The 14,948-nt window shown below is 43.7% G+C and overlaps 1 protein-coding gene across 1 annotated transcript in view; it reads right to left on the bottom strand.

Annotated features, from left to right (window-relative positions):
* LOC137537877 (mucin-6-like) overlaps positions 1-14,948 on the bottom strand; it is a 146,453-nt gene that overhangs the window by 6,019 nt on the left and 125,486 nt on the right. Inside the window, exons 24-31 of the mRNA XM_068259823.1 lie at positions 12,972-13,113; positions 12,412-12,522; positions 11,977-12,162; positions 7,556-7,795; positions 4,586-4,742; positions 1,467-1,613; positions 417-479; positions 69-170 (exon numbers count right to left, since the gene is read on the bottom strand). Of these exons, the coding sequence (XP_068115924.1) occupies positions 69-170; positions 417-479; positions 1,467-1,613; positions 4,586-4,742; positions 7,556-7,795; positions 11,977-12,162; positions 12,412-12,522; positions 12,972-13,113 (1,148 nt within the window). The remainder of the gene's footprint in view (positions 1-68; positions 171-416; positions 480-1,466; positions 1,614-4,585; positions 4,743-7,555; positions 7,796-11,976; positions 12,163-12,411; positions 12,523-12,971; positions 13,114-14,948) is intronic.

Genomic DNA, 14,948 nt, shown 5'->3' with positions numbered 1-14,948 from the left:
TGCAGGGTGATGCTTCTGAAACTTCATCATATCTGAATTGGGAAAAGGATGATATATTGGGTACCAACCTGTGCTTGATGTTGGAGTTGTAGAATGAGATGTAGATGTTGCTGAAGATGTCGTTGATAGAGGGGTGGTAGTTGGTCCTGGTGTTGTAGATGATGGTTCAACTGAAGAGATACAATTACAACAATTTTGGGACCAGCATACAGCAACTTTATAGAATATTGCAACAATGTCAACTGTATTTTAACTCACTTATAGTCACTGTGTAATATAAACTACTAGGGTGAATTTTTCAAAAGTAAGATTAGTTCTCGTTACATTGTTCTGGCTCAAGTATTAAGATGACATATACTGTACAATCATGATATGATAATGCTGTATAAATATTATTATTTGTTAATAAAACTTACCACAAGGCACACACTTCTTCGTGTCTGGTTCGTAGTAGTGGGTAGGACCGCACTGATAACATCCTGTGCAGAAAGGTACAAGTCAAACTAGAGAAATCTCTGAATGTATTTGTATAATTAACTAATTAAAAAAAGAATCAGCATTACCAATGGGGTTCACAACTCAGAAATATTCACAGGTGCCTCAGTTATAGAAGAGTAAGACCCATTTTAACTTCCAGTAGATGTAGACTATTCAGGATGGGAATATGGGTGGAGAAGGGAGTAAGACAGCAACTGACTAAGTAAACATTGCAGTTTAGTGATCTGAGCTTTGCAGTGGCTTATTTTTGCACATGTCAGCAAATGTATGCAGCTGAGGCCTGTACTAAAATTACTGTTTAAAATAGACTTCCATTAAGGTCTATTTTGCCAATTACAATAACTAGGCCCAGAATTGAAGAAAGGACCATAGGATTTGGTTTACAATAGTAGCATAGCTAGTCGGGTCAAAAGAAGGAAATTTGGGTGCCCCTCTAAGGTCAGAAGTTTGGGTGCCGCCATAGGTGCCCATTGAAATAGTGGACATTGAGGGGAAATTTGGGTACCCATGGCGCCTGACAATTAGTGGGCTCTAAAATTACTGCTCAATGTTGCTATTTCAATGGGCGCCTATGCTTTTAACTTTTTCGTACGAAGAATCGTATCGTTAATGGCCATCTTAGTTATATGAAGGACTACATAAAGTATCCAATCAAAGTATATTCACTCAGTTTACCCTTCTACAAAACAGATTTGGTAAGATTAGACAATCAAAACTGTATCATTAGTGGGCACCTTAAGATCCTGGAAAGAAAGGAAAGGCAGATGAGGGGATGAAGGAAAGGAGAACATGTGCATTTAAAGAATTTCTTCTTTGGGAAGATAAGGTATCTTCATTCTGTAGCCTGTGTCATGAATGGGTGGAAATTAGAACTCTGCTACAAAATATGTGAATAGTGGTCACCATAGGTCTACGGAGGCAGGAAAAGGAAAGAAAGCCAAGAACTGTACTCTACAATGATACAATACCTTCATTGTTCAGATGTGGATAACCATGAGGTACAAATGGACACTGGCAAGGCTGGTAATGCCATGTGCAGTTCACATCAGGACTCAGTATAGAACCAACACCCGTCTCCGTTTCAACATGTGTGTTTTTGTAGTCACAGTAAACAGCTAAACAAGAGAAGGAAAAAATTATTGCAAAACATTAAAGAGAATCTGTACTCTAATATTCTTACACTAAAAAGCATACCATTCTATTCCTTATTTTCTCCTGTGCCCCTCTGTGCAGTTTCTGCCACTCTCTGCTGCAATCCTGGCTTGTAATTAACAGTTTTAGGCAGTGTTTACAAACAAACTAACCAGCTTGTGATAGGCTCACATAAACAGAGTGTGTGAGTCATACAGAGTGTGCAGGGGGCCTGCAGAGGGTGTGTATCGCTTCTATCCAATCACAAGCAGCCCTGCACATTCCACACATTCAAGCCTTAGCCCGACAGACACGACAGAGGAAAGGAGATAAGATTTATTACAGAGACAGTGCAATTATGAAAAGCTGCAGTAAGCCAGAGCACATTAGAACAGGCATAGGAACTTATAGGATAGAAGAACTAAGGCTGAAAAATTTGTTACAGAGTCTCTTTAAGGTTTAATAATGGAAAGAAACTCTCAATCATTAAAAACGTATGTGTTATTACCTATGCCAAAATGAAAGTTTACAGATAGATACAATCTTACAAATATTTATTGTATAATATAATAGAGTATTACAATTATAACATTTTCCAGAAATTCTCATTAACACTGTAGAATAGATCTCTGGTTGATAAAGTGTACCCACACACATTTTTGTATGTCTTTACCATTTAGGTAAAGCATTGATTTCCATTATGCAGTATTGAGAAATACGGTACAGTATATCTCATGTCAGAAAATATCTCATAGTGCATACCTATTCATTGGGAGCCGGGAGACTTGGGCGCAGGATACAGCCGATAAATGGCTCACCCTACTCCTGCACAAGTCCCGGCAGCATTTATTACTATTCCCCCTCCAGGCCACCATGGATAGTGGTCAAAATATGTAACCTGGCTTACAGCTATTGCTGGCAGCCGAATTACAGTGTTTTTCTTAGTAATTTGTGCTCCGGCTTTTGATGGCGCCCAAATTACTCACTGAGCGCCACTATAGCCATGATTCCTATTACGGCCTATGGTGGCGCCGACTGTGCCCGAATCTCTTGCACTCTTTTTACAGCGCTCGTCTCATAGCATCTTGCCAAAATATATGGTTAACATTTTTAACAACAAATGATTCCCATTATATACGGCCTAAGAAGTCTAATTTTTGGAGCCCTTGGGCAAAAGGATTATTATGAAGTAGATGACACATACATTTTGACATAAAACACACAGGTGCATAGGTGGCATTTGGCATATTACTACATCAAGGGCCAGCCAGGTCGGAAGCAGTAGATTTGGGCGCATGAGACAAGTGGACAAAAAGGGCGCCCCATTCACTTCCATTATAAATATCGTTTAATGGGCGCTGAACGGGGAAAATAAGGCGCCGGAGATTTTTAAGGATTTATAACGGCGCCCGGAGATTTTTAAGGATTTATAACTATGTTTGTGATGATTTAAGTTTACAAAATGAGCCCGTGACGAATAACGTTTATGAAGATAATAAATCACTATTTCTAAAACATTTCTAACACATTATTATCCACCCAAAAAAATAATTTACATTTTTTTTCTTTACATTTTTTATTTATTAATGTCTGTAAAACATTATTATCCATAGGGGGTTTTAGGTTTAGGCACCAACAGGGGGGTCTTAGGTTTAGGCACCAACTGGGGGGTTTTAGGTTTAGGCACCAACAGGGGGGTCTTAGGTTTAGGCACCAACAGGGGGGTCTTAGGTTTAGGCACCAACAGGGGGGTCTTAGGTTTAGGCACCAACAGGGGGGTCTTAGGTTTAGGCACCAACAGGGGGGTCTTAGGTTTAGGCACCAACAGGGGGGGTCTTAGGTTTAGGCACCAACAGGGGGGACTTAGGTTTAGGCACCAACAGGGGGGTCTTAGGTTTAGGCACCAACAGGGGGGTCTTAGGTTTAGGCACCAACAGGGGGGTCTTAGGTTTAGGCACCAACAGGGGGTCTAGGGGTTAGGGAGAGGTACAGGGAGGGTTTTTAATAAACGAAAATATAAGTTTCACTTTACAAACAGGGAAGATTAACGTTTTAAGAATTGCCGATCTCATACACATTATTTAGTGATTTATAAATTCTTAAAACACTATTTATAAACGAAATTCTACACAATAATTTCTATAAACGATATTTTCATTTATCGTTTATACCACGCGCCCTTTTCTCCCGACGCCCTTTTCGTACGTACGCAGCCAGGTCCACAGGTCCTTCTGTGACAACATCTCTTAACAAATCTTATTGCCCTTGTATAAACAAGCTTGCCTGCCATGCACTTCCAAGTGCAATTTTCTAACAAAGCAAGTGGCAGACCTTTGAAAGCAATCCCATTGTATGCAGCGAGGGTCTGCATGCTCCCAGGGGCAGTTCTATACTTTTTGCTGCCTGAAGCAATACATTGTGAGGACGGCCCCTTTTTATGTGTGTGTGAGACACATCGGGCTGTGCATTGCAGGCACTGGCTCTAGCCTTACCTCACACTACTTCCTACAAGACAGCATCTCCTTCCTGCTGACCCACAGCATGCAGGCTCTGATTCCAAGTATGGGCTGCAATGGTGCCGCATCACTCACCCGCTCTCAGCAGATTAGCAATGGAATCACCAGTCACACATTAAGTCCTGCTTCCTCTTTGACTACAGCGGTGCCTCATGTGACAGGCAGCTTGTCACAGGTCCCTTGAGACACCTCTGTAGCCATGGATTTAGGGAGCTGGACAGGCAGATGGAGATCCCATTGCTTGAACGCTGAAAGCACGTGAATGAAATGACACAGCACATTTAGGGAGGGGGAGATGGGGAGTGGGAGGAAAGGGACATTTTTGGGAGAGGAGCCGCCTCTTGTCTCCCTCTAATTGTTTCCGCCCTGAAGCAAGCGATTCACGTTGCTTCATGGAAGAGCCGCCCCTGCATGCATTCAGTTACTGACCACTGACTTACGGCAAAAATCTGGTCTTCTCCAGTCAATGCACACTCCAGCAGCAAGGCATGCGGCAGCATAAGCAGCAACAGCTTCACACAAGCATTCACAATCTCCTCCGGTGTCACATCCACAGGCATCTTGCACACAGGCATCAAGGTATGTTGTAAACGGCACCTGTAAAAAGAGAAACAGACGTTTTTTGGACCAAATGGCTCACCAATAGAATGGATTTTTGAGCCTTAAGGGCTGGTTTAGAAGGGCTGCTGCTTGTGATTGTCCCCTTTATTTATAGCTTGGGATACATCACGTTGTAATTGAGATGAAAGGCAACATTCATCTCACGTTGTTTACCATCATTTGCTATTGATTGCTCAAGTACCGTTGTTGACTGAGTTTTCCCGGAAGCTACATATAGCTTATGGAGTTGGCGGCATTCACAGCTACATTCTATCCACCTAGGGCTCTAAGCCTGTAGCATCAACAAACAATGGCAAATCCGTGTTAACCCGACCCTTAAATAATAGGCCTTATTAATGTATGACATTTATTCATGTAGCCCTTTACAGCAATGACATGGGCTCTTTTTAGAAATTGTCAAAAAATAATCCTGTACACATAAATGAATCATTTGGAAGCGGTGCGGATCACTACAAATTTCTGACTGAAGATCTGGTAGTGCACAGGAAGTGTTTTTCCGCATACTCCGCCCATGTGCTGGGTTAATCCAGAGAGTGCATCTTCCTAGAAATTGCCATGCCTGTACAATTATCTCATCTGGGGCCTGATGCACTAAAGTACGGTAAATGGCCGTTAATCCATTAGCGTCACATGTTTCTTTGAGCACCTCTGTCATTACCATTCGTCTTGTGTCAGCTATTCAGGTTTCAAAGTAGGTTGTACAGGCAGATATCTAGCATAGCTATGGGGACATGATTATTCTTCATTAAATGTACCCAGATGGGGAATAAAAATCTATATGATAATCCTGGACAGGGCCGGGCCGAGGCAGAGGTGAGAGAGGCTCCAGCCTCAGGGTGCAGAGTAGGAAGGGCACACAGCTCACTCAACTATCATTCCCCTATTGTGTTTTAAACAAAGAGAAATAAAAAAAGAGGATACATGGCAGTGACTGCAAGCCAGATAACTAGAGATTAAGGTGTTGGGGGGGTTGGGGGCCCTGGGGAGCCTCTTGGTCTAAAGGGGCCCATATACTTACTGATTTTCCCACTGATTTACAGCCGATTCGATCACTGTGATCGAATCGGCTGTAAAATAGTTGCGCAAACGGACCAAACGATCGATTTCCGTCCAAAATCGATCGTTCCCGTCGATTCCGGTCGATCTGTCCATGCGGAAGATTTCGCTCAATCACCGGTGGGTCGGGAGTGCGTTAATAGCGGTGTTCGAATGCCCGACGACTGACGCTAACGGCAATACATTACCTGATCCGGCCGGCGCGAGTCCCCGCTGTTCCTTCTCCGCTGGGCTCCGAGTCCGGCAGGCTTCACTTCTTCCTGTCCCGGCAGGAATTTAAACAGTAGAGCGCCCTCTACTGTTTAAACTTCCCCGGACAGGAAGTACAGTGAAGCTGGAGCCCAGAGCGAAGAAGAAGACAGCAGGGACCGGGAGACTCACGCCGGCCGGATCAGGTAATGTATGCGGGGGCCGGGGGCGGCGGCAGCGGCAGCAGCGGCACCTTCACAGATGGTGAATCGATTTCACAATCTGTTTGCAGTAAAGGCAGCCATACGATCCCTCTCTGATCAGATTTGATCAGAGAGGGATCTATCTGTTGGTCGATCTGATGGCAAATCGACCAGTGTATGGCCACCTTAATAGCAATCAGTGTGTGACGGCTGGGGTGGGAGGGATGGAGGGGCGCACTTTGGTGTCTCAGCCTTGGGCGCTGCAGGAGTCGGACCTTGTCACGGCTCTGATCCTGGAAAATGGCAATTTATATGTAGAGATAAAAAATGGAAAACCCATCCATGCACATGATGCAACTGGCTTACCAGGGAGGAAAGAACTACAAAACAGAGAAGTGTTTAAGGAGATGTTTCTGTATCTGGGGTGGTTAACACTGTATGTCTCCCTGTTTGTTCACTGATACCTTTTTAAAACTAGGTCAGCAATGGCAGATTTCATGATATCTCAGCCAATGTTCACTTTAATGCATCAGTTCTGGGCTTCACAGACTACATTAGTGACCAGTGTTAAAACCCTTTGTAATCTTTATAAACAGCCAGTGACTGCTCTTCTTAGGCAGGGATCACACTTGAGTCTGTGGAAAACGGAAGGCAGTTTTCCACGGACGATTCTGACAGCAGCTGACTGCCTGCAATGGCAATTACATGTGTTGTCTGAAAAAAAGGAACAAAGCTGGTACATTTTGTCTTGCACCTGGAAAAATGCACATTGTAACAAACGTCCATAGGAAAGCTTTATGAGCATTTTTTTTTCATGCAAATTTGCATTGCAGCAATTCCCCCAGGGGTGATTGCTGCCTCAAGGCTGCACTAGACCTAAAAAGATGGATAATGGGTGTTATTTTCATGTGTATACCAAAGTAGCCTAAGGCTGGATCCACACTATAAGCGCTTTTGTGAGCGCTTGTGATTGCTGAGCGCTTGCTGAGCGCTTTTTTCCCATTCACTTTCATTAAAATCACGGTAAAAATTACGTAAAAATCACATAAAACACACAAAATACATAATATAAAGATTTTACGTGATTTATACTGTGATTTTAATGAAAGTGAATGGGAAAAAGCGCCCAGCAAGCGCTCAGCAATCACAAGCGCTCAAAAAGCGCTGATAGAGTGGATCCAGCCTCATTTTATGTCACACTGTTTTTGCTTCCCCCATTGCCTTTAGTGTATTTCAGATTTGATAAAAATCAATTGAAATTGGGCAATTATGTCTCTCTGTAACAAAAAAATAGTAGTTTGCAGAAGAAACGTACAGTAGCATTGCTCAAATCTTACTTACCAGCTTATGGCACGGTTTAAAAACATCATTTGCAAGAATCTGACAGTTGCTTTCAGCCCAGGTCTTCCGCTTTGGGTTTAAGGAACAGGCTTCTACAGCAAATTCTACATCCATGCATGTCGGCCTGTCTTTCCATGAGTTGATGAACTCAAACTGAGTGGAAGCTATATACTTGCTTCTGGTCTCAAAATCATCCTTCATATTTCCATTGTAATTGCCACAAAGGCCGCACACCGATTCCTGAAGGAGGACAAGTCTATGTGAGGTCAGGCACTCAAACATTAAAAATCTCCAATCAGTTGCTTGTATCAGCCTGATAAACAATGATGCTACCATATCTGACTTACCAGAGGTCTAAGAATAACACCTACATATACAGTGTGTGTATATATATATATATATATATATATATATATATATATATATATATATATAATGCAAGCCCCAGGACTTTAAGCCAATCGGCGTTAGGCGGTCCTGGGGCTGCCGCCGTGGCCACGCCCATCGGCGCGACGCGGTCGGCAAGTGGTTAAAGGTTGCCTTAGCCCAAACAAAAATGTAAAAACGGGGGGAGCAGGCATGTGTAGTGGGCTCTTCTCATGCCCACCTTTCCTCCCGTTCTCCTCCGTGCCCGGTAACGCATGTCCTCCCGTTGCCGGGAGCACTGTGCGCATGCGCACTATGTAGTTGTGACGCTCAGAGTGCTCCCGGCCGCGGGTGTGTGATCAGGGACACGCGTCGCCAAACAACACCTGCGCAGTCTTCACCGACCCTCCCGACCAGGAAGTAGCTTCGGAGGGCGACGGAGGAGAACGGGGGGCATGAGGAGAGCCTACTACACATACCTGCTCCCCCCGTTCTCACATTTTTGATTGGTGTAAGGTATCTTTTAAGAGATACTATTGTACAATATAACCTTTGTCAGCGTATGTTAATGTGGGAAATAAGCAATTGTTTTAAATTTCACTTCTAGCTGCTCTCTTATGGTGAGCTGGAAGCTGGAGCTGTGTTTCTCTGTAGTTTTTGGAGTGGCCACCAGAGGGAACACCACCTGTAGGAACTGAAAGAAAGGGGAACCTTTGATTCTGATCTATCTTCTGGGAGGAGAGGAGAGGTTGGAACCAGAGGAAAGTGGAAGTTTAGGAGGGAACTTAGAAATTTCAGGAGAGAGAGCCATTGCATTAAACATCTGCTAGGAAGAGGGTGAGATTGTTTAAAATTGCCCATAAATGAATCCAAAATGTAGCTATTGTAGCTCATACAAGGTGCAGACACTCTGGTGTCAGTCTGTGTGATACTAAAGCCTGTGGACTATACAGAGGTCCCTCTCTACTGAGACAAGTATCTAACTTGGAACTTTTTTTTCACTCCAGGTACAGTTGTGTACCTGAAGGGAATAAAAATGCCTCTAAAGGTGGCCACACACCATACAATTTTTTAAATATCTGTTCAATTTAAGAATTGCAATAAATTTTTCTGACTAATTGTAACATTTAAAAAATATGACCAATGTACCACACACCTATGTTCAATTTTTTACTCAATTATGATAAAAATGTTTGGAAACTCAGAAAAAAATTGCTAGTGTGTGTATATTAATAGATTTAACCATCCAACACACACCATACAATCTTTAGTAAAGATTGAAGAGAAATATCTGGCATTCCGGATCGATTTAAATCGAAAAATCCGATCTGATTTTTCCGTCGATTAAAAAAAAAAGCTTTCAATTTTTTCGAGAGATACGATCTTTTTTATCGAATTACTGTAAAATCGGATCATTTTATTGTATCGTGTGTGGCCAACTTAAGGGGTAGTTATCTTGGGAAGAAGAAGCCTCTGGATCCTAAAGATGTTTCCCTGTCCTGCTCAGCAGAGGGGACTCCCCTGAACATCCGCTTCTCTGCCCCGTCACTGCACCTGCGAAGTTGCGCTAGTGACTTTCCCTCTGCCTCAGGAGCCGAGCCTAATTGGGTCAGCGCTACTGTCCAGACGCAAGCTGCCTGCACAGTAGAGCGGACACGATCGGGTTCGGATATTTCCACCAAAGCCCGAGCAGAAACCTGCTAGTGTAAAGTGTTAATATTGTGCCTGCTTGTGTGGGGGTGCTAGAACTGCATCCGGCTGGCGGAGGGAGACGGGGAAGACTCATTAGGATCCAGAGTCTTACCCCTCCTGAGGTATCTGTTTTTATTTTCAGTACTTATCCGATAGCCGGGCGCATCCGCAGTGGCGTAGCTAAGGAGCTGTGGGCCCCGATGCAAGTTTTACAATGGGGCCCCTCGAACACTATATACATAATAATTGATACGGTGCACCAAACCTACCAATGGCAACTACAGTGTCAGAGGTGCAAGAAGGGGATGGGGAACAGTTTAATGATTACCACTATTCAAAGTATCTATAGAAGTGATTATTATGAGCATAGGACCAATAGAGAGCTAATACTGTAGTTGAGGGAGGACCCTTTGGGGCCCCTCTTGCCCAAGGGCCCCGATGCGGTCGCTACCTCTGCACCCCCTATTGCTACACCCCTGCGCATCCGGCAGGTGGCGCTAATTACTATTCCCCCTCCAGGCCGCCATGGATAGTAGGGAAAGATGTAACGCTGGTGGAGTTTTGTCGCCACCTAGAGGATGCGCCCGGCTAATGGATAAGTACCATATTTTCTTTCTTAAATAATTACAGTTTATTTTAAGGCCTCGTTCACAGCATACGCGCTGTCATGCGCATTTCGACAGTGCGTATATTATGTGTTCAACAAGAACATCAGAAGTGCATAGAGAGCACTTCTGACGCACAGACTATGTGCGCTGCGCTATCGCACTGCTGCATACATTTTTGCTATAGTGCATTGCTGATTCCATTCACTGTAATGAATGAGATGAGCAGCGCAATGCACGGCAACACGGGTGATCGGGTGCGCTTGGGTAATGTTGAATATGTTTAAGATACATTATTGTTGTGTCATCTATGGGGAGGTAAGTCCACCAGCACCCCCTATTTTAAATGGTTTTTAATATATTTTATACTTTCTGGCACCTCTGTATACACAAATCATTGAATATCCACCTGGTGGATGGGTATTTCTGCCCTTTTTCTTCCTATCTACGGAGAGCAACTTCTTAGAATGAGTGGGGACAGGATAATCTCTCCATCTGCGCATATTGTGGTTGCCTGTGGCGGCAACCCATTTTTGTGAGTAAAATTTGTACTATTAATTGCTACTAGTACCATTCAACAGCATTACACTATTCGGGGCTCTCAAATATTTCTTTTTATCTTATCTATCGACTTGACTGCCAGTTGACAATCTGATTCAATAATTATTATGTAATTTGATGAAAATTGGTGCCCTCAAGAGCATGCCCGGTCGATGATGCAACCATTTTTGTGCCGAAATTGGTTGCATGTATCGATCATACATCTTGCACGATGTCGGGCTGTCATGGTCGATCGGGTGCATGGCAGTAACGGTGAGTGATATCGGGACTAGTGACAAAACACCAGGTGCTGCCCCCCCCAAAATGTGCCCCACTCGGTGCAGTATACTTTAACTATCCGCCCTGGGCCTAGGCTCCATCCGCAATCTGCATACATGTGGATGCCGTAGTAACGTGGGCGTGTGTGTGATGTCACAGTCACCTGTGTATACGCCGGCAACCACGTGGGCGTGTGTATGCGGATTGCAGATGGATAAGGACAGGTACAGTATACTGCATCGAGAGGGGCACATTTTACATTAGGGGGGACAGAGTGGGGGCTGGCGAGGCAGTGGATGCAGCATCACAAGGCAGATTTCATGCTGAAATCGATTAGGAATCGGCCTGCGGTGTATGGGCAGCCAACAGATCTCCCTCTAATCAGATACAATCTGAGAGAGACCTGTCTCTTGGTCGATCTGCCCATACATCGTACACCTTTACTTCTCTCCAAAAGAGGTGTGAAACACTGTGCAGCAGTATAGAACAATGTGTGGAGCTAGTCTACTTTAAGGGTCCCAGCAGGACACCTCATAGGTAAATTCCTCAAACGTGATTGGGTTGACGGCAGTCTCTTGAACTACTAGTTTTCCAGTAGGTTGTAGTAAACTATGCCCACACTATTTGGGCAAACACAATGCTTTTGTGCTGTAAGAGAGTGTTGTGATTGGAAAACTGTTCCCTATGAGGTTTCCTGCTGGGTCCCCTAAGGTAGACTAGCACCCAATATGTAGCGGTGTGGAATACTATATTCCAGTAATGTGCATAAACATAGCATATTTCAACACTGGAGAGCAGTCTAGTTACCATGCACAACATCCTGGTTGGGGTGTAGACAGTGTAACCGTTAAAAGAAGAGGGAATAAGCTTCACTATAATGTGTAATAAACTAAAATAGGGGAGAGTTCACATAGGTCTAATGTACACAGATCCACTTACCTTGCCAAGCTTTAGAATCTTAATGAACAGATTCATATTTTTGTTCCAGAGAATTGAGATGTAGAACTTATCTGGGATGGAGATATCAAAGATAATGAATAGGGTGTTGTTGTTCACTGTGATATCCACATTGGGTGCATCTTGGGTGATGGTGTATTTTTCATCCGACAGCGTCAGTACTGTGGTCTGCACAAGCCAAGAAGACATTTTAAGGTAAGCTTGATTATTTCCACCTTTTTCATACTGCTAGGATTTTTCTTTGACAATATGGTCAGATAGGGTTAGAGTTAGGTGATCATTTTAGTAAGTGGTTCCCCAGGTGCTTTAAACTAATGCAAAACAAGGGGAGCCCAGTTCTAAATGATGAAATATTTACTATAATAACAATAACAAGCTAATGTAAACTGTAGAATAATGTGCTTATTTATTACTTACCTCAACTGTGATGGTGATGGCACGAGAACAGGTAGATCCGGTGGTACCACAGATCACATTCTCGGTTACTATTTTAAATGAAGATTCTGATGCGTTTAGTCCACACCCATCCTAGTAACATATAAACAGTGCATAAATTTACAGTATATTACATTCATGTAGCAGCATAGTTTTATTCTCTTTATTACTGCCTTATGCAGACCTTTTGGCCTTGTTTACATGAATGGGAAGCTAAGGTAAAAGAACACATTTTACAAGCCTCCAATTATGTTAATGTGCCATTATACATAAGAGCAGATGGACAGTGTAGTTAAGAAATCTGATGGAGCATCCATCAAACCACTGCCCCAACTGCCCCCCTTCCCCGCAGATGTACCCAGTCATGCTTTTGTTTTATAAACCAACTTTGGAATTTTATCAGTTGGGTTTGCAAGAGTCTACAGCACGCTGGCAGATTTGATCAACGTAACTAAATCTGCCAGGAAATGTATCTTGTGCATGCCCACCTTAGCTCCAACTACCAAACTAGTGGCAGCAGCTAGACAAAGCCCAGATCTTACCGTCACTAAAGTATATTCACAGTTCCCATCAAATAAATACTGTTGTCCATCAAAGGTTTTGATGTGGCTTTCTCCATACATCATACATGTGGACGCACATTGTAGGTTCTCCTCACATTGCCAGTGACCTCCATTACAGGTGCTGCAGGTAGATTATACAGAGATACAACTTACTATGAACATAATATACTTTAAAAGCTAATATTCAAAGCAAGAAAAGCAACCAGGGGGGGAAATTAAACTAGACCTGGTGTGTCTATGGTCCAGGAGTGTCTTGTAGAGTCTGTCCCCCATGAGCCCCCTTTTGTCTTCCATGTGTCCCCTTTTGTCCCCCTTTGCTCTCCTTTGCTCCCCTCTGTGTCCCCTTTTGTCCCCCTTTGCTCCTGTGTTTTCACTTCTGTCCCCCTGTGTCCTCCTTTGCTCCCCATGTGTGTCACACTGCTACAGTGGCAAGCAAATACCTCTCCTTCTCTGCTCTCCTAGTGCCGGCTTCTGCTGATCGTGTCATCATCAGAAGCCAGCACTAGGGGAACAGTGAAGGAGAGGAGATGACTCTTATTGCCACTGGAGCCTTGGATTTGGTTAGCCGGTGCTGCTGCTACTTACAATTATGCACGGGGAGCGGAGGAGAACATGGGAACAATAGAGGAAGTCACCAACATCGTGGCGGGTCGGCATTTCGTATTGGCAGGCGTTTGTAAGTCGGGGACTGAATTTGGCATATAAGATGCAATTACTTTTTTCTCCTCATTATTTGGGGAGAAAAAGTGCGTCTTACATGCCGAAAAATATGGATTCTGTTAAGATTATGTAGTAGGAGAGATGGAGTTCTTAGCCTTCAGGCTGGGAGCACTATACTATACTTTTAAAAGCTAATATACAAAGTAAAACCAACTACCTTATTTTTCTGCATTTCAAGACGCACCCGACTATAAGACGCACCTAGGTTAGAGGACAAAAACCCAGGGGAAAAAACTAAACTAAACCTGGTGCGTCCATGGTCCAGGAGCATCTTGTTCTCCCCCAATTATTCTGTTCCCCCATGTGTCCTCATCTGTCCCACATGTGTTCACCTGTGTCCCCCTTTGCTCCATCTGTGTCCACGTGTGTCCTCCTTTGCTCCCCCTGTGTCCCCCCTTCTGTCCCCTCTGTTCTCCTCCGCTTTCTGTGCATAAATAGAAGTAGCGGCAGAAGAGTGTGCTTTTTCAGATTTTGTTTGTGCCATTTTTGCATTTGTGTTTTTCGTTGCATTTTTGGTGTGTTTGCGTTTTTTCAGTTTTCTCCCTTTTTCAGTGGTGGACAATAGGGGATTGTCAGGGCTCGTTTCCACTATTGCGGTGCAGAATCGCCTGGATTCCACCGCTGTTGAAATTCCATGAAATAGCATGCGGATGCGAATTTTTGCGCGTTTTTTGCCGCGAATTCGCATAGGTGAGGGTATATGCGAATTTAACCATGTCACTGCCTGTTTGAATTACATTGATACCTATGCGAATTCGCATGAAAATTCGCATACCATAGCCGCATGCGAATTTCCTATTAAATACATTAGCGGCGATTCGCATGCATTCCACTCGCAGGCGAATTCGTTGGCTTTTTTGTGCGTTTTTTTACCGCTGAAAAAAACGCACCTCAACAACGCTACAGTGGAAACAGGCCCATCCATTTGCATTACATGTGCGAATCCGCATGCGTTGGACGCATGCGGATTCGCGATAGTGGAAACAAGCCCTCAGGGTTTTCTTTGTTTTCAGCAGCATTTCCTGAAAGCAGTTTAACTGCCAAAATAGTGAGATACCAGCCAGCCTCCCTAATCACTTGAATGCTATTTTGTCAGTTAGGCTTTGCCACTGCTGTTCAGGAAATGCTGTTGAAAACAAAGAAAACCTTGAGAATCCCCCATGAGGAGATGAACTGACCCAAAACCTGTCGGTTCTGTCAGATTTTAACTGCCTACTTTTTTCCCCAGTAGTGGTC

Source organism: Hyperolius riggenbachi, chromosome 11 (genome assembly GCF_040937935.1).
Source record: "Hyperolius riggenbachi isolate aHypRig1 chromosome 11, aHypRig1.pri, whole genome shotgun sequence".
Classification (NCBI taxonomy): domain Eukaryota; kingdom Metazoa; phylum Chordata; class Amphibia; order Anura; family Hyperoliidae; genus Hyperolius; species Hyperolius riggenbachi.
The sequence above is the reverse complement of the archived record's forward strand: the minus strand, read 5'-3'. Positions and strand labels throughout refer to the sequence as shown.